General features: G+C 40.0%; 1 protein-coding gene across 2 annotated transcripts in view; it reads right to left on the minus strand.

Annotated features, from left to right (window-relative positions):
• Positions 1-3,142: 3,142 nt before the first annotated feature.
• Positions 3,143-25,214, minus strand: part of LOC143172703 (phosphatidylinositol 3-kinase catalytic subunit type 3) — an 83,095-nt gene continuing 61,023 nt past the window's right edge. For both annotated transcript variants that reach the window (XM_076362387.1, XM_076362386.1), the window contains 2 exons: positions 8,684-8,809; positions 3,143-3,305 (listed from right to left, as the gene is read on the minus strand). In XM_076362387.1, the coding sequence (XP_076218502.1) occupies positions 3,291-3,305; positions 8,684-8,809 (141 nt within the window). In that variant the 3' untranslated portion in view covers positions 3,143-3,290. The remainder of the gene's footprint in view (positions 3,306-8,683; positions 8,810-25,214) is intronic.

Below are 25,214 nucleotides of genomic sequence, written 5' to 3' on the forward strand. Positions count from 1 at the left end.
GAAAATAAAATCAAGATGAAGCCAAGATGGATGTTGAAAGGCAAATAATGCACCCACAAGGTGGCTTTATAGTACCTTTTATCTCTAGTTATACAAAATACAACTGCTGTGTAAAACAAGCCCATGGCAAAATTACTTTTTGACTGTTCTGTTTCTTTTTCTCTGCAATGCTTCTTGGAGAGACTTAACGGGATGACTTTTGACAGGTTATTCTGTGACGCAACTGGTACAGCTTGGTTTTCTACCAACTACTGCATCATGCTTTGATACACGCGATGGAACTCACAGCCTCACTCTACGTACAATTTTGTGTGTGTATGCGCCCCCCGCATATGCATACACACAAATGCATGTGCAGGGTGAAACTGCTGCCTGACATTCCCTGGGGACCTACCTTTGCGAAACATGTAGGAATTGCACCTTTAGGATTTGTACCCCTCAAGTCAAAATTGGTAGTAGTTATTCAAGGGATTCAGAAGTTACCAGAGACAGACACATAACATATAGTGTTGATTGCATAGTGGTATCGAGCTGTGATAGATAAGCTCGTAAATTAAACATTCCCACTCCAGTTAGTCGAAGCTTTAGACTAACATATTAAACCAGAAAACCCTTCATTCAAAACAAAATAGCTTATTCTCCCCAGTTTTCGGTTTTGTGGGTTTTTTTTGTTTTACTTTAAATAGATGATGCTGCAGAAAGTGCTAAGAGCCATTAGATTTTACAAAATAAAGGCAGAACTTATTTTGTGTATCAGGATTTAAAAAAACCATCATCTATTGATACATGGACTTCTAAGAACCATTTTCAACAATATTTGGTATTTAGGAGACAAGACTTAAAGTAATGATTTTACCTACATCTAGTATGTTGTAGCAGTCCCAGTGCTGTCCTGTTCTTCATGCTGTAAGGGTTCATAGGAGCTGGGAACAGAATATGCAGATCATCCCCAAAACAGTCATTAGTTTGATCAGAAACATATCCAGACAGTTTGTCAGCACTCAGCTGGTATGTGTCCTACAAAATTCTTTGGAAAATACACTGAAAAAATATGCAACGGTCACTCAACAAGCAGAAACACAGATGAAGACACTGGTTCGACTGACTCAGGCAAGCTTTTCCTTTTCTGTGCCTGAGGTTGTCCATTTATGAAGTGGTCAGCGATTTACAGTGAAGTCAGGGTCTTCCTAAGCCTTACGTATCACACTCAGATTCCATTTGGGTTCCCATGCTAACATTTGTAACTGACTTAGTGTACAGTTTTAATGGGCTGTTGCATAGTCCAGCACATGAACAGGTTATTATATTCATTTTAAACCACAAGACATAGTGAACAACCATGCATTCATTCGTAATGTGTTTATACAAGTTACATTTAACACTTTATAAACCTCTTTGCAAAGTGGAATGTGCTGTAGGATCAGGTTGATGATGCCTTTTGGGTTTTAACAAGGAGTCATCCTTGGCTTGTCTGGTCAACTGGTGCAGAGCGGCCCATGCCATATTCTTTATAATTACTCTTGGGCAAGGGGAACAGGAAGTTTTCTTCAAAAGAAGAGTTTTCTTCAAAGATCTGGAGGGAAAGTCCTAGAATATATACAGTGGAAAGGGCTGGGGATCAGAAGTCAAGAACTCAGCCAAATGAAGTGTGGCTACATCATACAAATTAACAAGTTTTGTGAGTACATAGGATGCCCCTTCAAAACAAATTAAAAAAGACAATTTTTTTGTAGAATTTTCTTTGAATGTCTGAAAATTCCATGCTCTCAAAAATACCCTTGTAAGATACCACAAAGTACTGTATGGAGAATGAGTTCACGGGAAATGGAGGCAGTAGAGAAATATGTATTTTTGCCAGATGAAGCAAGACCAAAAAAAACCCACAAGAAAATGACAATTACTACTTCTCCAAAGAAGAGTCAACTAAAGATAAGAAGTACTATTGTGGCTCCTCTGTGGCATTGTGTTTTGCCAGCAAACACAAGCACTAAGTAACTAGGGCAATACAGTTCCTCTAAGTCACACATACGTGGAAAAAGAGGGGCTGAACCAATGTTGTGCTTAACTAGCAAATTTAGGTAATATGCTGAAATAACTAAGGGCCCATCACAGCCCTCGTGGATTTTCCTCCATCAAAGCACTTCTGGTGTTTGCTAGCAAAAGAAGCACAAAGCAAGACTGACTCACAAGTATCAGTCAGATTCAAATCAGTCCTTCTGATCTTTGTAATTGGGAGGGATTTCTTCCTGACTTAAATTATTATTAAAAAAAATACAGTAGTATAAGAGCACCCTTTGAAGAGATCCACACATTTATGAAGAGCTAATTACGTTGTTGATCATTCAAAACAGATTCATTATGAACTCAACATGTGGCACAAAAGTCATTTTATGAGTGGCCTTACTCCTGCATCAAGTGAACTGAGGAGTGAAAATCCTTGCAAAAAGCCAAGAGTTATGAACATAATCCTCTAGTATGCCATGTCTCAGCAGGTAAGATTAAAAAGACAAAACAGAACACCTCAAGACTGCAACAACAAAGAGTTTATTAGAGTCAAGAATATATGATCACTGTACAGAAAACATTCAGAGTTAAAGTGTGAAATACTGAACCACTCACTGTGCATTCCGGTTGCTGAGCCTTTTAGTGACGATTTAATTGGCTGCCTACAGCTGGCTAACTTATCAACAGTTAAAAACATTTTTGTAAGCAGGGAAGAAATGATTGTCCTTTCTAAATGATAACATTGCCCAAGGTGGGAAATAAAGGATCATACGAATTACATTTAAAACTTACTCAAGGAACAAAGTTGGTGGGAAGAGAAGAGAGGAGATTGCCACAGTTTTGTGTTTTTTCTGCACCGAGGAACTGTAGCCTCACTATTGTAACTTTGTACATACTCATGTTCAGTACAGCAATGATTTCTGTTTTTAAATAAGAAAATATATTAACAGGTACAAGAATTTACCCTCAAATCCAGCCTCTTCCAGTTATCTTTGGCTTGAGAGGAAGTTGCTTACTTCAACCTTTGAGGCTCAAATGTTGTCACTGGAAAGAAATGCCGTAGTATCTGAGCCCCAAGGATGGTATAAACAACCATTTTCCTTTAAAAAATGGTTGTTTTTAAACCTTTAGTGAACGGAGACTCAAAAAGCTCCTGAGCTCTAAATTCTCCATGCTACCAAACCTGCAGCTTTTGCCTTCCAAAACTGTTTGGTGAAGTCCACAAGGGCTTGAGAAAGTCTCTTTCTTCAGCATTTGCTTGTTTCCACCACAGGTAGGCAAAAGGCTTATTTTCTCCAATACTAAAAGAAAACAAAAAACACATAGCACAGCATTTATTCAACTTGGTTTACTCTCAAAGAACAAAAGTTATGTGTAAATTGAACTCTGTGTTTAAAACCATGGTGAAATGCCTAAAGGCAGGCGATTTTCACAACCCTTCAGGAGAACAAACAGCATGGAAGCCAACTCTATCTGCCCCTTGACAAATGGTTTCAGCCAATCTACACAATCCTGCTGGTAGATGTTCCCTATTTTATTTTGGCATCCAATGGGAGGAAAACAGAAACCCTGTCCTAAGGGAAGGAACTACAGCTGCATTCTGGGATACAGCAGCGCTGGGACCACAGCTTGGAAATATCCTAAAGCCACTTAACATTTACAGCTTAATTTGAGTTTGTTCCTAAACAGAGAGCAGCCAACCATCAGTACAACCCTAAATTGTACAGCTACATTTTGGGTGGGACACCCCTCATCCACCAAGCTTTCACTTTTATAATCACTGCTTAACATGAGCCCTGAATGCAACTGACTTGACTTGTAAATTTACAAGGGAAATAAAATGTGAAATTAGTCACTTCAACTGGAGATTGTTTCCTTCCTCTACAGAAATAAATAATGCTGCTAAAATGAAAATGACTCTCCGGGGAGAAATGGCTATCCAGTCTTCATTACTATCAACTAAAATTAGTATGCACTTTTTCTCCTCTTGAGCACTATTGTACAACACCATTAACTTATTCTAAATGTTAAATTTATTTACTTTTGAGACAACAGTTTTTTGATAACCATTAAGAAGGAGACAAGTACTACATAAAAAGGTCTGTAAAATATCTGATAAGATTAGAGATGCATTAGAAACTAAACTAAAGGCTTCATAACACAGCTTTGAACTGAACTCAATTTACAATATTGTTACAAAAGAACAATACCAAGCTGATGCCAAAATATCTAGATTGCTTTATCCAAGAGCTTTACTTACTACAGAGTGACATATAGAATGCTAATATACAACAGTTACTATAATAACCAGCCTTATTAAAAAGCTCTTAACTGCTGCAGTAGACAGCACAGATTCCTCGTAGGCCTATTTTGGAGGCAGTAAGAGAATAAATATCTATCGATAAACAAGAAAACATGCTGAAGGGCATTTCAAATGAAAAATTGTGTGGCATTAGGCCAAAATCTGCTGTTTAAGCATGTGTCATAATACCTGTGTGGTGGTGGTGGTTTTGGTTTTTTTTAGACAACTTATTTTACTATTAAGAGCAAGGCCATTGGAAATTCAATGCAGCATTATACATGAACAAATTGAAAGCTTCAACTGGCCATTGTGTAAGATGACCCCTTTACAGCAAATTCAATGATGCATTAATTGTTCATTTGTTCAACGATTTACAGACTCTGTGAAGACTCCAGCAGCAAATTCTTAAGACCGCCTCAGACAAAAAGGAAAGATAATGATTTTGACTAATGAAGTACTAAATAGAACTAAAAAGTATCCTATCTCACTTGTAATATAAAGAGAATAGACATTAATTACATTTTATTTTGATGTATTTTTTTTTTGTAAGTGAAAAAAAAATATAGAGCGCTTAGATTCTTAAGACTTGTAAACTGCTAATTAATTTGTGACTATTCTTTTTGTATCCTACTCACACTTATAAGCATCCAGTATTTTTGCAGGGGGAAGCCTGCAAGTGTAATTATTTACAGAACATGAATGAAGGCAATAATCTCAACTCCAAAACTAGCAGAAGAATCCTACATCACATGGAGCCAAGAGATGCCTTAAGCACTCACAAAGCAACACACGATTGTTTTCATTTTAGGCACCCGATCCCAAAAGTAGAAAGGAAAGCTAAGAGCACATAGGTAGCAAACTCTGCAGCAGCGCATGAGGAGCGTTCAGGGCCGCAGGAAAATCAGCCCAAAAGTCTCCATGCTGGAAGCCAGCCTCAGCCAGCTGGAGAGGTAACAACTCCTAAATGAGACAACTGGATCAGGCCTGCATTGGTGGCTGTCACATCTGCTTATTTGGTATCCAAAGCGCAATACACACTGTGGGCTTGCTTTTTAACTCCCAAAATACGAATGGAAGATGCAATCGGTGCCTGCTGTTGTATTTATCAGCCTGTTGCTTAGAACACCATTCCTGGGAGCTAGAAGCCTGGGGTTCAAATTCTTGGGTACTTTTAAATATTCTGAACAAATCTGTCCTGTGATTTTAAAAGCAGTTGTAAGTGCTGAAGAAAGGTCAAGCAAGAACAAATCTGAATGGAAAAAGAAAAGGTCACCTAAATCAAACCTGTAAACTCTGACTTACTAATACAGCTTCACAAATGCAATAACTATTATCTGGGAGAGTCTGGCAGTCACCTAAAACCAATGAAGTAAAAAGACAAGTCTTAAAAAAGTGACTGTCAGTATGTGATTAGAAGAAAGGTCTTCTTGAATCTTTGTAATGGCTTTTTAATTTTTATTTTTTTTTAACCTAGATGTTAGGCATTTTTCACTTTGTCTTATGAAATTACCATCCTCCATCCTACGATCAAAGTAGTCCATAATGAATGACAACAAATTTTGCAACATTTTCATATAATTACAGTCCTTTTTTTCACATCACGTAAGAGATCACCTTTATTAAATATATATGCAGATGAAAATGACATTTTTGCTTCTTACCCTGCACTACAGTGCAATTATTCAAAATAAAAATTAAGTTTGCAGGAAACAACAGATTAGTTGGAAGACCTTTAGCAAAATGGATAGCCATAAAAATAGTTCTCAGTTTCTAGCAGAATTTGATCAGTCTTTTGAAGAAAGAATCAATTAAAAAAAAATGGCATAATGACTGGCGTTTCAGATCAGTTTCATTTTTCCTCTCAATTCTGTTTCTTGTCATGAGTCTAATACTTAAGGCAAACAGTGTAATATCTTAAATCCCTGATAAACACAAACTAAATGTGTCAGATGGCTTTAAGGAAAAGACACTGTAATTTCACAGAAAAAATGCTTTTGTGAATACAGTTTTATTCAACATGAGAATTAAACATTTTATTGTCTTACTGTGGCTTGTAGCAGGACAGCACACATGTGTGGTTAAACATTTCATTCTCCATACTAGACCAAGGGTAAATTTTAATAATAAAAATAGTGGAGACAATAATCTATTGCCACCCCACACCATTAGCAAGAATCAGATAATGTGTGAGGGTGGATGGGACCTCTGGAGATCACTTAGTCCAACCCCCCCCCTGTTCAAGCAGGATCAAACACAACAGGTTGCTCAGAACATTGTGCTCTTGGATTTTAAGTATCTCCACAGATGGAGACTCCGCTACCTCTCTGGGAAACCCGTCCCAGTGTTTTATTACCCTCACAGTAAAAAAAGTTCTTTACGTTTAGATGAAGTTTCCTGTCTTTCAGTCTGTGCCCATTGTCTCTTGTCTTGTCACTGGGCACCATTGAAAGAGTCTGACTCCACCTTCTTTACTCCCTTCCATCAGGTATTTATACACATTGACAAGATCCCCCTGAGCCTTCTTCAGGCTGAACAGTCCCAGCTCTCTCACCCTCTTCTTGTATGACAGATGCTCCAAGCACTTGATCATCTCCATGGCCCTTTGCTGGACTTGCTCCAGCATGTCCATGTCTCTCCTGTACTGGGGAGCCCAAAAGGGGCACGACGCTCCAGATGCATCTCACATAGCACTGGGTAGAGGGGAAGGATCACCTCCCTCCACCTGCCACCAACACTGCCTAATGTGGTCAAGGAAGCTGGTGGCCCTTCTTTGCCACAAGATCGCATTGCTACATCATGTGCAACTTGTCCACCAGAACCTTCAGGGCTTTCTCTGAAAAGCTGCTTCCCACCTCATCACCCGCTCCCCTTGCCTGTGCTTGTGCAGGGGGTTAGTCCACACCAGGTGCAGTACTTGGCATTTCCCTTTAGGGAACTTCATGAGGTTCCTGTGCGGTCATTTCTCCAGTCTGTCAAGGTCCCTGTGAATGGCAGCACACACTTCTGGTGTATCAACTACTCCTCCCAGTTTTGCATTTTCTGCAAACTTGCTGAGGGTGCACTTCATCCTATCATCCAGGCCATTAATGAAGACATTAAACAATTTTGGCATCAGTATCAACCCTTGGAGTACCCCACTAGTGACTGGCCTCCAGATGGAGTTTGTGCCACCAATCACAACCTTCTAATCCCAGCACACCAGCCAGTTTCCAAGCCATGTCAGTGTCCATTTCTCTAGTCTATATTGCTCTGCTTTGTTTATGAGGATATTATGGAAGACAGTGTCAAAGCCTTGCGAAAGTCAAGATAGAGAATAGCTACGGCTCTCACCCAGTCCACTGAGCTAGCCATTTTATCTTAGGTGGCTATCAGGCTGGGCAGGCATGATTTCCCTTTTGTAAATCCATGCTGACTACTGCCCATCACCTTGAATCCATTCTGCAGGTGCAGATCTGTAGGTAGAGCAGAAGCCTTCCCTCCTAATACCAGAAGTCTCAAGGTTCCAGCCGTCACCATCCTGGGAGTCTCTATTTCCTAACTTGATGAGCACAACGTATTCTTGCTCCTCCTTCAATGCAGCTGGAGGTTCAGGCTCTTCTGTCTCCAAGGTCTGGGGAAGATCTGGTCAACCTCTTTCTTGTCAGCCCTGATACTGTGCAGTTTGCTGACCTCCTCCCTCAGCTCCTTTACTTGGTGATGGAGACATGCCACCGCTGCACACCTCCTGCAAGCAAGGAGCCCAATTCCCACTGCCCCAGCAAGAGGTCTCAGCCACCCCCTACATCCCCAGATCTCAAAGACTGCATTCTCCTTCGGGAACTCCCATCTGTGTTGAGGCCTCTGACATAGGGGATAGCTGCTCACGTAGCCGCTGGGGACCACATTCTGTGGTACACTGTCAACACTGCAGAGGATGTGGATGCTGTTATGAGCAGAGTTCCTGGCCCCTGCTGTGCAAGCTGCTGTGTCTGTTAAGCAGCAGATCTGATCAAAATAATTACATGGAATGCACAGTTCAGGAAGTCTAGCAAAGGTAGGAAAGAAAGGAAGTTTATCCTCACTCATTTACTTTGGGAATGAAAGCTAAGGAAGTTCTGGATCCTTCCCTCAGAACTCCAGCTTTCCAATTTGCAGTTCTTACCCTTGGCAATACAACCAGTTACATCCCACGTAGTGTGTTTGCTAAGGTGCTTTAAAGAATTTTCTAGGACCACTAAGAGCTTGCTCTCCAGTCCTGGCAGCAAGAACACACTTTTAACTTGTTGGAAAATGAATTAAAAACATCATAAACAATGAAGTTAAGTCTTGAACTTACCACTCGCAACCTCTCACCTTACTCAGCTTTCACAGAGACCACCAACAGAGAAGATATCTCACCTGTGCAAACTTGTGTATCTGCTCCACCACAGCTGCAAAGAGGGCATGGACACTTTCATCAATTAGACTCTGCATATAATGGACAGCTTCTTCATCAGACAGGTCCAAACGAAACTTGTCCTGCACCTGGAATGGGAGCAGAGATGACAAAAATTAATTCAATTCAACAGTTAAAACATGCATTATTCTATCTGAACTATACAGTAGCGGACATAATGACTTCAGTTATGGAAGTTTAGTAGCGAATCTCTCTTTTACTTCTAAGTTACAGCAATTAATTGGAAATTTACGATGTTATGTAAAATGCCTGTTTTTAACTGTTTCATAAAAACGAGTATTTAAATAATCTAGAAACAGCCCCCTGCACCTCATCCCCCCAACTAGTAATTTCAAAGCTCGAGGCCAGAAAGTCAAAAGAAGTATCTGGACGTAAGAGTTTAAACAGAACTAAAATGCTATGAGAAAAAGAGAAAATAATCAACATTCACTAAACAAGAATGAAATACCACTTGAGAAAGAACACACAACTTTGAATATTAAATACAAAGTTGGACGAGTCTGGATTATCCTAACCATTTTTGAAAGTATGTAAACACTTCCTTACTCTAAGCTTGTTTTCAGATAAAATTGTCTTTCAGAAACTGTAAGGCTATTAAGTAAAGAATACAGAAATACAGGAAGGGGCAAGCAAATCAACCCTGTCAAAACTGACCTTTATACGGCAGGTGAGAATTTCATTAACTTTGATTATATCCACCATCCATGTACAGTTGGTTGGAGACACTGCTACCCCCTACATTGTTTTTTCTTTGACAGCAACGTATTTTAACTATTGTACCAATAATGCATTTTACTTAATACTTGCAATTTGTATATGAATTTAAAGCTGAAAGCACTATAATTAAGAATACAGCAACAACATCTATACTTTTCTATTTCAGCCTTGGCAAAGCCTTGACCCGTGAATATTTACAAAGGTGGAGTGGATGCCTTTCTGTGAATTCCAACTAATTCCACGGCAATTGTTCAGGACTGCTCCAGATGGCAACATTTCACAAGCACTGTTACCACAGACATTCCTTTGGTAATACTCAAAAAACCTCTGTACACAGAACTGACAAGAGCTTAAATAGATCTTTAGGGGCGGCGGGGGGGGGGGGGGGGGGGGGGGGCAGGCGGGGAGGAATATAAAAAGATTTTGCTTTACAAGACCCAAGTAAATTTTGCAGACATGCCTTATCCCTCACAACATTTATGAGAGGCAGACGCATAAATAAGCATTTTGGATGAGTGCAAATAATCTGATGCATGGATCTGAGGAATTGCTACAGATATCAAAACTTCACTTTCTAAGTTTTCTGAAGTGCTGGCTGTGCAGCAAGGTCTGCATATAGGAATGGCAAGTGTTCAGGTTCTTTCTTAAAAAAAAAAAATCACTACATTTTTTGGATAACAATGCTAACTTTGGGTGCTCAATTTGGAAAACCATTTGTACTGTTTAAGACCTTCCAGCGAGTCCACGATCTCTCAGAATTAAGGAGTCTAAGATCCCAGCACTCTCTAGTCAATCCTATCCCCAAATTTTAAAACTACTAATCACCTTGCAAAGTAGTGCTGATCACAATATGAAAATTGTCCAGCAAATTCACATTACTTACAGAAAACTAATTGCTGCCATCTCATCACGCACTTTATTCTCATAAGGATAAATTTCAAATGATGTGAGCTCTTGTGGAGACCATCATATTCATTTACTTCAGTCTCCTGCATAACGAGCTAGGTAAAATTGTATCAAACAATTTTTGCATCAAGTATGTAACTTCTAGTTTACCTGTGAGAATCTCTTTTATGGAGTCTTTATCCTGAAACAGAATGCTTCACATTCTAGGTAAATTGTTTCAGTGATTAATTGCCCTATTTAACAATTGTGACTTATTTCCTATCTGAATTTTTCCAATTCTGATCTCAAACAGTTGAGCTCATTAAAACTTTTTACATTAAAGAACTGTCCATCAGAAATCTCTCTCATGTAGGCAAATATCAAATGATTTCAGTTGCTTCTTAACCTTCTCCTGGATATGACGAAGGAGACTGACTGTAAGACAGAATCAAGTCTTTCCTGAACATTTTCCATACATTCACTTTTTTTAAGCATTGACAAAAACGCAAGCCAAATTATTTCAACAATATTCTTAATAAGGTCGTATTTGTGAGATGATACTACCTTCTCTTCCCATTTTGTATTCTTTCTATGCACCAAGGATACCGCATATGCAACCACCCTCTATAACAGCAAAATACTCCAAGATTTCAGTTTAGTTTTACTCTGCATTCTTTTCAAAGGCAATGTATTCCAGAATAGTGCCCTTCAGCGCTACAATAAAAAGCATAAGTTAGCCTGCCAAATATGGAAAGATAACGCTGCTTCACTCAAAATACTGTTATAACTCTGTTGCTGATAAGTTTGAAGTAAGCATAAATTGAGTTTTTCCTCAACTTCCCCTCAAAAAGAAGTTTGATCGATATGAAATAATAGATTAAGCCAAAAAAGTTCAAACTCTCAAGGAAGCAAGTACCAGGGAGAGATTTAGAAGATATTTCAGGCTAATATTACAGAACTTTTATCTTCATAACAAAGATGATGAGAAGGAAGTTTATTATCTCCCACAGACATATTAGGAGTTTGACAGCCAATGAAGCACACAGTAGAATCCAACTGAATTTAATGGACTCTTCACATGCTTGCCATTATGCACAGGCTTAAATACCTCCCCAAATTAGAGCACAGACTTCTATGAGATCTATTTTCACGCTCGTAGAAAAGGTGATGTTAATGAGTATTCAGCAAAATTGCTAACTGCAGTTTAAAAAAAAAAGTATCACTGTAGCGCTCTTTTACACAACTCTAGTAATCAAACACTTCAGCGATCTTCTAATTTGTTCATAGAAGAACTTCTCTGTTCTGAACTACTAGACTGAAAGTCTTGCAGTTAGTGATGTTAAGATGAAGCTTCATTCTATGGAATTAATGACTATTTAAACCCACTTCCCATCTTCCCCAGGAACAGACTGGCACGCTGATATATGTGGAAAGAAATTTACCCACAGTTAGACCTTAAAATCAGTTTGCAATTAACAGCAGGATCAAATGCTGCCGAATACTAGATCTTTGCATGAAAGATTTTCAGCACTGCAATTAAAATTGACTGCTGCAACCTAGCCGAGAAGGAACACGGCAAGATGACAAATTACCTCTTGAGCTGCAACAGCAGCAAGAAGATTAATATACATTGACTTATGGTTCTTGTAACAAAACCAACAGTAATTCTTATTTGAAATCTCTGAGTTCCAAAGTAAATCATGTATTCTGAAAGCCAATGGTTTCTCGCAGAGGAGATGCAATTAGAAAGAGATTTCTGCATGGTGTTAAAAAAAAAAAAAAAGTGATGAACACGCTCATTCTACACACTTGGGAAGAATGGCAACCACGAAGGCATCAAAAACGTCCCACCTGAATTATTCACTCAGAGTTCTCACTTTGGCATTTAAATTAAGTGCATCTTGTTAGTTTAGTCATTAGTATTTGTCAAAGAGAAAAGAAATAAACTTGATGAATCTGGTTAAACTTCTGCTTTGTTTCCAGAAAGGAAAGTTTTAAAACCCACACCGTATACACACATGGATTTTAAACATCAGGTCTCAACAGCAGCATTTGAATGTTTAAGGATGAAAAGGTTGGATAAAGAACTAGAGAGTCCATGAAGATACTGCCATTCAACTTTAAGGTTTCAAGTTGTCCACCTCCTATCCCCCTGCACAGAGGATAGTTCAGTAATAAAGCATAAAAGAACAGGAATACATAGTTATATGAATCTGCATGACTAGAAATTTTATTATACTTCAGTTAAATTTGAAGGGTCCTGTAAGAAAGCTACTGTCAGTTATGATAGAGCTTAGTTTTCAAAGAAAAATAAAAATCAAAATCAAAAGGGGAAGAGGCCATAAAGAGAAACCACGAGGGACAGTTCAGAAGAAAATATGGGGGGGCGGGGGTGAGGGAAGAAGCATTTAAGTATAAATTACTTGGAGCTGAACCGGTGATGAGAATAGAAAAAAAGCTGGTCATCACTTGCTGCAGAATCACACAGAGGATGGAAACTTAGCAAGGTAACAAGCCAAGACAGGAAAAAAAAAAAATGTATTTTACAGTAAAACCACCAAGACATACTACTTTGAACCATGATTATCCCATCTAAAATTACAGGTTTATCAACTACAGTTGAAACAAACTCAAGAGAAAAGCATACAAGAGGAGGAAGTGGTACCTAGTAGCTCCCTCACTTTCCAGCAGTGTGCCAAAACAATACAATAACATATAGTGTTTTTTTGGTGGTGTTTTTTTGTTTGTTTGTTTTCCTGCAACTGATATATATCAAAGGTCTTCGCACATTCCATTACTGCTGCCCCATGCAGTGAATTTCTCAGTATCTGAGGAGATTGCAGATTAAAGCATTAACTAAAAGATCATCTTCTTTTAATGTAAAGATGAACTTATACAGCATGTATTTTTAATATGGTCTAAAGCTACATTTACGCATTTTATTTATAATCAGGTCACAGTTTGCAGATACATTACCATGCTTTCTAAAATAGTTTAAACATAAGGTTTAAGGTGCTAAGAAAGGGTAGGGTGGGGGGTGAAATAACAAAACCAGACATCAGTTTTGACTACACTTTTGCTGAAAAAAAACAACCAAACAAAACCATCAAACCCCCCCCAAAACCCCAAAACACGAACACCCTGTGAGACTCCAGTCAAAATTAGAATTAACTTCCTCTCTTCCTCCACCTGCCAAAACCAAACAAAACGCCTCAACCCAAAATCAAGTGGTCACTTCACCCATCTATTGTAAAAAAAACCCAGGATCCTATAATGACACAGCCTGATCAGAGCAAACACTAACTAGAATCCCACATCTTAAATTCTGGGGTAAGTAAAAGAAGTCCCATACCACAAATGTTGCTATGGGGAAGTAGAACATCATGAGAGATAAGACTGCAGTAGAAATTAAACTATTTCATGGAAAACACTGATATTTCCTACAAAAAAAAAAAACAACCCCACCCCCAAAAAAAACAAACACCAAAAAAACTGTTTTAAAGATACGAAATTTCAAAACTTGATGCATATTTACATCTGATGTGACATTTCACTAGAAAAAGGGAATTGTAAAGTTAACTGAGAGGGAAAGAACATAACATCTACAAGAATAATGGGCAGTGTTAATCGCTGGTAAACTCACACTTCATTTTTGCTTGAAGTGTCTTCAAGGAGCACTAAAAAGACCATCGTTTCAAAATGGTATCAAACAGGTTGTATGAAGCTGATTTCACGGAAAACTTCCAGTCAGGCCCACAGAGCTGCATACAATATACAAACCAAGATGGCAATAAAGAGGAGAGGAGATACTCAAGAAAACCCTAATCATCATATTAAAAATTGCAGTTAAAGGTCTGAGATAATGGCAGGCCTGTGTCTTCATTCAGTTGAATGAATCTCCAGGTTTACCCTTCTCCCTTTTGGTATTTTGTATTCTTGGTAGCGCGACAGGCTTAGGATTGAGAGATCATACACAAACCCAGTTGGGAATAGTGCTAATGCAGGTAAGTGCACTTCATTGCGAAGTTCCAAGATTTTCACTTACGCTTTTTGCTCCTTAACCACAAGATTGCCCTTTTCCTCTCAACAAAGAGTGGATTTGTATGGATTTTTTATTCTTTTTTTTTTGTCCTCAAGTTTGACCTGCTGTACAGTATAGGCCATAGTTACCCTTGTATTAAGCTCAAGAATTTTTCTTTTTTAGTAGCAAGCATCTTCTCACTGCTAAAACATTACCTAAAATGGATTAGGTAGTTAAGGCTCAAGGTTAAGATAGGCTTTTTAGAAATTCTTAGGACACTTTTATAAATTTCAGGGCAGTATCCAAATCCATACTTCATGAACATTTCTAGCTGTGTTTCTCATAATTACTGAAGAAGGCAGTAATCATTTTTGAGCTAGCAGATCACATGTACATATGAGAACCCTTTCTCAATCCTATTTACTTTTCAGACTATTTGCAAGTCAGCCATTCTGAAGACCGCTGGCTGCTCTAGTATTTATCTTTTCAGCAACATTAAGCAGCACTGCTTGTGTTTTCTATGACTACTAGCTACATAATTTTATCACTCCAATATGGGATTGCTCATTGCAAAGTCAGCTACTTCAATTTAAGAGAAACTTCAGTGTCCTTTTTCATTGGGTCATAATATGCATTGGATTTAAGCACCCTGACTACTACTAAAACCACAGAAAAAAATCAAATGATAGCCAAAGAAGACAACAGCAATATTTAGTGGGGGTTTCATTATTATTTTTACTATTTTGCCTTATAATTGTTACCGACAGTCAGCATTCAATGTTCATGAAGCAGAAATTGGCATTAAATTCTTGGCTTAACCCTTATCACATTTCATCTTTTTCAGCAAAAGGCTCTCTTGCTTTCCGTGTTGCTTGCAGTCCAAACAGCTCACTGTACAAACTATTCAGATGCTTTATTTGCATGAACAATTTTATTTGAAAGACTATTCTGACAATAGCTTTTGTTTTCAAGGCTTTGATTTGAACAAACTGCAGTTTCTAAACAAATCTGTGCAGGCTTGTTTTTATTTTTTTTTTTTAATAGAATCATAGAATAGTTTGGGTTGGAAGGGACCTCTAAAGGTCATCTAGTCCAACCCCCCTGCCATGGGCAGGGACATCTTCAACTAGATCAGCTTGCTCAGAGCCCCGTCCAACCTGACCTGGAATGTTTCCAGGGATGGGGCATCCACCACCTCTCTGGGCAACCTGGGCCAGTGCTTCACCACCCTCAGCATAAAAAAAGTCTTCCTTATATCTAGTCTCAATCTACCCCCCTTTAGTTTAAAGCCATTACCCCTTGTCCTGTCACAACAGGCCCTGCTAAAAAGTTTGCCACCACCTTTTGTCCAGGTCCCTCTGGATGGCATCCCGTCCCTCTGATGTGTCGACCACACCACTCAGCTTGGTGTCATCTGCAAACTTGCTGAGGGTGAAGTCGGAAAAGCTGTTAGTGAAGCCAGTTAAAGATGTTAGTGAACATCTCTAAATTGAACTTCCATTAAAATAATGGTTTCAGCTGCTGCCGTATGCAAAGATGATACTCTTCCAGCCCAGATTTCATCATATTGGCCAAAAACTTCTAATCAAATAGACTGCATGATATAAAGCAACAGGAGCACAGGAGTGTTCTCACACTCTGTTCACGTTGTGATGTTTATTCCTTTTTTTTAATTTTGAAATGAATTAATATGCATGCAAAATCAACAGCCTAGAAACAGAAAAGCTGGGTGTGCAGCTGCAGTGTCATTACCCGAATGGACAGAAAGGGCAAAATAAGCTCCATGTCAATGTGACACTTTTATAAAGAATAAACCTCCTCAGAGCAGCAAGCAAATATAAATACTGAAACAAACAGACTGCGACCAAGGAAAAATGAGTTTATTTCTCCTACAAAAGTAAATTTCCTCTTGGCATTAATAAATCTCAGAAATGTTTCCTAGCTCCACCTTTTAACAAATACTTGCATTTTCAGTCAGGTGAAAAAGGACAGATGCCTTTTTAGGCAGTGGGTATGTCAAGCATCGAATTAGAAGTCCTTTCCCTTTCACTAACTTGTGAACTCAACTCTCAATTATCCATTGACTGACTCCTGGGGAAAGAGCACAGGGAGTTTTACTACAAACCACATGCAGAAAATGGCAAAGTTAGCTCAGGCTTAGAAACAAGCTAGCTCAGAAATTCTTTCTGTACCTCAAGTCACATTGTATCTCTGCTTCAGCTTTTCTAGCTGTAGAACAAGAATCATCTTACTTTAATATGTTTAATGCAAAAGGAACATTTATACTACTCATTTTCTTATCAAGTGGGATGAGTCCTAGTCAATACTTGCAGACTTGGAAACACAGAGGGTGCTCTCAGTGTTACACTCTGTAAGAAGAAAATTCTCCACTCTGCTGAATGGTTTGAATTTAGCCTTTTCCTGTGTATACCCAAAGGCACTATCAAAACTGAATGGGGCTACTTTCACAAACGGCAGTTACCTACTGCTTGCTGGAAGCCAGGTATTTGTGCCGTCTACGTTCACAATAACCTTGCCTGTAAATGAAACAGTCACAGCATCTTTGCAGCACCTTCTTTAATCAATGGGCATCTGAAACACAGCTCAGTCAATTAGGACACTGTCCTTTAATGCCTGCCGAGTTCTTTGTGCGCCAATGAATCACTGGTCCCTGATGTTTTCTAATTTAAAGGTCAAATTTGCTATGAAGGACAGATAGAAACCATCTGGCTTTCCTGTAGAAAAATCAAAAGCTTTTTTTGTTAGGATGTGACAATGCTGAGTACATTAGCTACATCTGAAGAGTGATAGTCTACCTCTTCCTTATGCAAAACTGGCTATATAATTGACTCCAGATTTTAGTCATTACTACTAAAATTTATAGCACTGGCTAATTTAAAAAAGCCCAACAATTAGCAATTAGTGTTGTAGCTTTACTGGAAAAAAAAAAAGCAAGTAGCACTGGCAGGAAAGAAAAAAAAAAAAATGCATTTGTGGGAAATGTTCATTTTATTATCAGTTATGCATTGACAAGTCAACATAAAGAGATCTCAGCCAAGCCCTTCTCCTGAAAACTGAGAGGTGGAAAAGAGTAAGCGAAGAGTGGAAAATTTAAAGGCCATTACCTCAGAGGCCACAGAAAGGGAGAGGCAAACTAGGGAGAATCTTCCACTACTTTTCAATTTAATTTCATTTTGTGACATTTTTGAGCCAAAGTGGACTTTCAGAAAAGCCTAAATCAGAGGGTGGCAGCAGAAGATGGTGTCATGAACCATGAGGTGCAGCACACTAGACTGACAGTTTTCTTTATAAATAGTATGGAGAGGACAAAAGGAGATGAAAGGATAAAAAGGACAACTAATTTCAGGCTCTGCAGCTACTTTTTCTTGGTCAAAAACTGACAAACGTTTTACTGTTAAACAAAACACCAAAACTTTGAAGAGGGTTCCTATGGTTTTGAGGATGGGGAAAATTTTGTGTAGTTGGTAATCACCGTTTTCTGGGTTTCTCTCTGGGGAAAAGTAGTGATCGAAACTGGAGCGAGGGAAGTGAGTCACTAAAACAAGCTTTTCTTACAACTGAAAGGTACTAGCCAATTTATCTAGTAATGCTGGATATACATGCTGAAAGTGGATAGCTGGTTGAAAAACCATTTTTCCGTACGCTCTCAAAGAACAGTTGTGACACTTCAAACAGAGCTTTTCTTGTTTTCAGGCCAATGCTGACTAACTCATTTTCAGTCCAATTTTAGGTGTGAGAATGCATCATTAAGGTCAGCATTGATTTAATTTCTGAAAACAAATGTTATGCAAAGCAAGTCAGAAGGTACTGCCACATTTTGGTATGCTCTAAATCCGTATTGGTCAATGAAGTCAGTGGGAATTTCTGGTTCTTTTCACACTAACAGGAAGAAAATATCCACATTGTCATCTTCCTCCAATAAGTAAAATCAGTTTGTGTAGAGCTTGTTCTCTTTTAAACAAGAATATGAAAGTACCTTCACAGATGACAAGAACAGAGCACCCAGCTCTGCTTACACCATCCTGTGCCATAAACCATGTCAAACAGGTGTAAATCTATACTTATTTTTACAGAAAGTTGTACCTGACACACGCTGCTGTTTCAATTTTGCCTTGACTTGATACATATTTCTCCCAAGAAATTTCACAACTATTGGACAGAAAGACACCTGGACAATATGCTTTCAGTTAGATTTTAAGCTTGATTATACAACTACATTCTGCCAGTTAGCTCCTTGGGATGTAACACTGTTACTGGAAGGTAGATAGTATTTTGGCAAAAAACAGTCTTCAACTATAAAGATCCTGCCTTCCCTTTCATTCCTCAGGTTAGTAATAATACTCCTTAAGAGTGCTTTCCGCACTCAGATTTTTCTAAAAAGTCTCATTTAACATACCAGTCTGAAATTCTTAAAAAAGGTGAATAAAAAAAAAAAAATCACAATTCAAATCATCCAATGCCTCACTGAAGAGGACATGTTCCACATAACACTTTCTTTCATGATCTTACTTTGTTTCCTGACTTGTCTGAACATACGAAAGTCGAAGGATTGCTGACTTCCAACCATCTTTTCAGTCTAACTAGTGAGCATCCTGTTATAATACACATATATCACAGGAAGCGACAGAAGAGAGCACAAGAAATCAAGCCGTATTATAATGACAGTAGTATTCTTTATCCTATTTCAATTTATTTTACGCAAGCCATCGTCATCATATGGTATATATAAAGTTTCTTTTTACTTGTATATGTATATCACTGCAAAAAATTAAACCCTCATTCTGGCTCTAAAAACTCAGTAGATTACTTTCTGAAACCTTAGAAAAGGGGAACACCAAAAATATTTCCAAAGGCAGCTTTACTCGCTAGCATGTTTTTACATCTTACTGTATTTTTCACCAGCGGGCAGGTATTTCCTGCAACATAAAGCACCTCTTGCCTATCAGAAGTGAGTAGGACGCATTATGTCACTTTGTGATGCTAAAGATTAGACTGGAACTTGAGCTACCATCTACCATCGCAATGCTTTCCCTTTGAGGAATCAAAACTGTGACTGTCAAAGAAAAATCTTTCTTCAGAAATAATCTTTAGAATAATTCATGCCTACTTGGTAACAGCAGTATAGCTGTACCTACTGAAAAATTCCAATATCAAAGATCTCTATGCCAAACGACTTGTGCGCCAAAATAATTGAAGTATAATACTCTTTTCAGTAAGCATTCCTTTGTTTAAAAACAAGAAAATTCTTTTTTTTCCCTACTATATATTTTTCCTTGTAGTTTAATCATAAACTAGTATTCCCATTTATCACCAAATTTAGATAAAGGTAACCTATCTAGTTACCTCCGTGAGATCAGAGCCTCACTGGCTCACCAGCCCCCTAAAGCAAAAAAGAGGGTTCTGCAAAACAAAGAGTATTACTGCAGCACCGATAAGGAAAATGCTGGCTATGAACCTCCACCTACACTATTAAGGAGGATACCTTCTCAGATAGAGAAACATTTGCAAATCTCCACCTTTGTCTTCCATGAAAGTGGTATCACAGTTGAAATGGCTATTGACTTGACTGACACATCAAAGGTAATTTAATTTTACAGGTCAGTCCAAAATGGATCTTTAGCTAATTTGAGCCTGTTGAAATATATATGGATTTTTTGTTTAAAGCTTTAAGAAAAAAAATAAAAATCAATTGAGATGCTGAAAGCATTTATGCAATTTTCCTACAACAAGGTACAGTATTATCTTGTTAAATGACTGAACAAACTTGTCACTCAGCCCAAGAGATGCAAGACACCTTATTCCTTTTTTATTAGTACTAACAAAGCTCATAATTGATTTGAGACAGGTTAATGGGCATTTAATATCCAAAACAAGTTTTCTAACACATTATTTAAAAAAACAACAATGACCTATTCACCATTCTATAATGGGTAAGATGATTCTGATCCTAGTCCATTTACAGCTGATTTGCTAACTGTTTTTTTAAGAGCAAAAAAGTAAAATCAAAAATCGAGAACTACAGAAAGCAATTACTGTCATAGGAGCTTTGAACATAGTTGTATGCATCCAGTAGTTCATAATGTCAACAACTGTTCACCTACTCTTTAGAGATCCCATTACGATGTATTATTTTTGCACAAATTCCAAGAGTATATTCGAAGGACAATTTTTAAACCAAAAGGACCAAACCTGAACAGTTAACAGGAGTTAAAAACAGCTGAGCTGCCAGAAAAAATGAGAGTTTAAGAACAATACCTAGGGGAGGGCTGAAAAGTCTATGAGTTACAAAGAAAATATTTACGAACAAGCTAAACAATTTGGTTATCTTTCTGATAATACCTTACTGTGTGGGTTTTGTTTTTTAAAGGAACAAACACACTGTTAAATGAACTTACAGAACGTGGGAAAATAAAGCCTTTTCCTCTCAAAACATTTGAAAATGTGAAAGTGATTTGCATTCCTTAACAGAAATACTTGCCTTACTGGTTCAGTTCTAGCTCTTTTCACATTTTAAAGCCTCTGCGAACACAGACTTGAACTTACCATGAGGGTAAAAGTCACAGTTCACCAAACTGCAGCATTGTCAGAGCTCCGTATCCCAATAACTAATTGCTGCATTTGATCTAATAGTGATCCGTCATATAACAACTAAGCTTACGTTCTCTTCATGTAAAGAAAGCACTATTATCTACACTTTGTAAGGGAATTTATAAGTAACCAGACTGATCTAATACATAGCTCTTAGAACTTCCTTTTAGACTTTGCTTCCTTCCATGATCTCCAATCGGATACAACACAATCATGCTTTACATAATCTTGATTTTTAACTACTGTACATCAGTGAACCGTAACATACTTAGCAGCTGTGGAAAAGACTGTTTGCTTTCAATTCTGTATCTTGATTTGTTATTTCAATAAAATTATATGGGAAATTTATGTAGAGTAAGAGGGCTTTAGAAGTGTCTGAAATACTTAAATGTTGTTACATTAGAACAATCCTTTACGAATATTTTACAGAATCTGACATCCTATTACCATTAATTACAGAAAGCAATATACCCTTGGACAGCGCTTCTACAGACTTTACCAACATAAAATATGATGCCAAGATCCTAATAAGAAACAAGGATACTGCATGTTAATTGGCAGGGAACGCTGGGAGACTCAGTTTGATAAAAAATGTCAAAGCTCATGAGAGCATTCAAGGCAAGAATGAACAATATCATGTCAAGCGACGGTGAACTCTGGACAGAGATGAGTAAGACAGGAGACAGATACGGGGCCATGGAACTTGAGGGCCAGGCAAATGAGTATGTAGATGAAGGTCCATCCAGGGGGTTGCCTAGGGTGAGGCAGTCAGCCCCACACATTATGACTGCCTCTGCTAAGAAAAAAAGGAGGGTAATTGTCATAGGCGATTCCCTTCTGAGAGGAACAGAGGGCCCAACATGCTGAGCGGACCCGTCCCACAGGGAAGTCTGCTGCCTCCCTGGGGCCCGGGTCAGAGACATTACTAGGAAGCTCCCTGGTCTGGTACAGTCTTCTGACTACTACCCGCTGTTGGTTATACAGGCTGGCAGTGATGAGGTTGCAGAGAGAAGTCCAGAAGCGGTCAAAAGGGACTTCAGGGCACTGGGGCGACTGGTTGAAGGGTCAGGAGCACAGGTAGTGTTTTCCTCAATCCCTACAGTGGCAGGGAAGGATACTGAAAGGAGCAGGAAAACACACCTGATCAACACGTGGCTCAGGGGCTGGTGCCATCGGAGGAAATTTAGCTTTTTTGATCATGGGGAGGTTTACACAGCACCAGGCCTGCTGGCGACAGATGGAGTTCAGCTGTCACACAGGGGGAAAAGGATTCTCGCTCATAAGTTGGCAGGGCTCATTGAGAGGGCTTAAAACTAGGTTCGAAGGGGGAAAGGGATAAAACCAGGCTCACTAGAGATGAGCCTAGGGGTGGCATGCCAATGCTGGGGGCGAAATGGATAGCCCAGCTCAAGTGCATCTACACCAATGCACGCAGCATAGGTGGCAAACAGGAGGAGCTGGAAGCCATTGTGCAGCGGGATAGCTATGACTTAGTCGCCATCACAGAAACATGGTGGGGTGACTCTCATGATTGGAGTGCTGCAATGGATGGCTATAGACTCTTCAGAAGGGACAGGCGAGGAAGGAGAGGCGGTGGGGTGGCCCTGTATGTTAGGGAGTGTTTCAATTGTCTAGAGCTCAACAATTGTGATGATGATATGGTCGAGTGTTTATGGGTAAGGATGAGGGGGGAGGCCAACAAGGCAGATACCCTGCTGGGAGTCTGTTATAGACCACCCAACCAGGATGAAGAGGCAGATGAAGCGTTCTACAAGCGGCTGGCAGAAGCCTCACAATCGCCAGCCCTTGTTTTCATGGGGGACTTCAACTTCCCAGCCTTTCATAAACCCATGCTGACTGGGCCCGATCACCTGGTTCTCCTGTGTGTGCTGCGTGATGATGGCACTCAAGATGATCTGCTCCATAACCTTCCCCAGCACTGAGGTCAGACTGACAGGCCTGTAGTTTCCCGGAGCCTCCTTCCGGCCCTTCTTGTAGATGGGCATCACATTCGCTAACCTCCAGTCAATTGGGATCTCCCCGGTTAGCCAGTATACATGACTGAAAGTGGCTTGGTGAGCACTTCCACCAGCTCCCTCAGTACCCTTGGGTGGATCCCATCCGGCCCCATAGACTTGTGTGTGTCTAAGTGGTGTAGCAGGTCACTAACCATTTCCCATTGGATTATGGGGGCTTCATTCTGCTCCCCATCCCTGTCTTCCAGCTCAGGGGGCTGGTTACCCGGAGAACAACTGGTCTTACTATTAAAGACTGAGGCAAAGAAGGCATTAAGTACCTCAGCCTTTGTCACTGTTTCCCCCCCCGCATGCAATAAAGGATGGAGATTCTCCTTAGCCCTCCCTTTTGTTGCTAATGTATTTATAGAAACACTTTTTATTGTCTTTTAGGGCAGTAGCCAGATTAAGTTTAGTTGGACTTTGGCCCTTCTAATTCTCTCCCTGCATAACCTTACAACATCCTTGTAGTCTTCCTGAGTTGCCTGCCCTGTCCTCCAAAGATGATAAACTCTCTTTTTTTTCCCCTGAGTTCCAGCCACAGCTCTCTGTTCAGCCAGGCTGGTCTTCTTCGCCACCAGCTCATCTTTCAGCACATGGGGATGGCGTGCTCCTGCGCTGTCCTAGCTTCAGCAGGGATAGAGTTAATTTCCTTCCTAGTAGCTGGTACAGTGCTGTGGTTTGGATTTAGGATGAGAATAATGTTGATAACACACCGATGCTGTAGTTGTCGCTAAGCAGTGCTTACACTAGTCAAGGACTTTCCAGCTTCCCATGCTCTACCGACTGAGCAGGCTGGAGGTGCACAAGAAGCTGGGAGGGGGCACAGCCAGGACAGCTGACCCCAACTGGCCAAAGGGACATTCCATACCATGGGACATCATGCTCAGTACATAAACTGGGGGAAAGCTGGCCGGGGGGGCCGCTACTCAGGGACTGGCTGGGCATCAGTTGGCGGGTGGTGAGCAATTGCACTGTGCATCACTTGCTTTGTGTATTCTTCTTCTTATTATTACATTATTATTTTATTTCAATTATTAAACTGTTTTCATCTCGAGTTTTCTCACTTCTACTCTTCCAATTCTCTCCCCCATCCCACCGGGGGTGGGGGGGAGAGTGAGTGAGCGGCTGTGTGGTGCTCAGTTGCCGACTGAGGTTAAACCATGACATGCGCCTTTAAGGTTTCCTTCATGAAGAATGTCCGGCCTTCCTGGACTCCTTCGCCCTTCAAGACTGCCTCCCAAGGGACTCTGTCAACCAGGCTCCTAAGCAGGCCAAAGTCTGCCCTCTGGAAGTCCAAGGCAGCAGTTCTGCTAGCCCTCCTCCTTACTTCTCCAAAAATCGAAAACTCTATCATTTCATGATTGCTATGCCCAAACTGGCCTCCAACCATCACATCACCCACAAGTTCTTTGTTTGCAAAGAACCTTCTGTTAGGAAGGCCTCTTCCTATAAAAGAAGGTCTCTCTACAAAAATGTAGTTACTCCCATCATCTACAACTTAGAATCATAGAATAGTTTGGGTTGGAAGGGACCTCTAAAGGTCATCTAGTCCAAACCCCCTGTCGTGAGCAGGGACATCCTCAACTAGATCAGCTTGCTCAGAGCCCCGTCCAACCTGACCTGGAATGTGTCCAGGGATGGGGCATCCACCACCGCTCTGGGCAACCTGTTCCCGTGCTTCACCACCCTCAGCGTAAAAAATGTCTTCCTTCTATCTAGTCCAAATCTACCCCCCTTTAGTTTAAAGCCATTCCCCCTTGTCCTGTCACAACAGGCCCTGCTAAAAAGTTTGCTGCCATCTTTTTTATAAGCTCCCTTTAAGTACTGATAGGCTGCAATAAGGTCTCCCCAAAGCCTTCTCTTCTCCAGGCTGAACAACCCCAACTCTCTCAGCCTTTCTTCATAGCAGAGGTGTTCCATCCCCCTGATCATTTTCGTGGCCCTCTTCTGGACCCGCTCCAACATGTCTTTCTTATGCTGAGGGCTCCAGAGCTGGACGCAGTACTCCAGGTGGGGTCTCGTGAGAGCAGAGTAGAGGGGCAGAATCCCCTCCCTCCACCTGCTGGCCACGGTTCTTGGGATGCAGCCCAGGATACTATTGGCCTTCTGGTCTGTGAGTGCACATTGCTGGCTCATGTCCAGCTTTTCATCCACCAGTATCCACCCAAGTTTTCTTGGCAGGGCTGCTCTCAATCCCTTCATCCCCCAGCCTGGATTGACACT

The sequence above is a fragment of the Aptenodytes patagonicus genome, chromosome Z, assembly GCF_965638725.1.
Source record: "Aptenodytes patagonicus chromosome Z, bAptPat1.pri.cur, whole genome shotgun sequence".
NCBI classification, from domain to species: domain Eukaryota; kingdom Metazoa; phylum Chordata; class Aves; order Sphenisciformes; family Spheniscidae; genus Aptenodytes; species Aptenodytes patagonicus.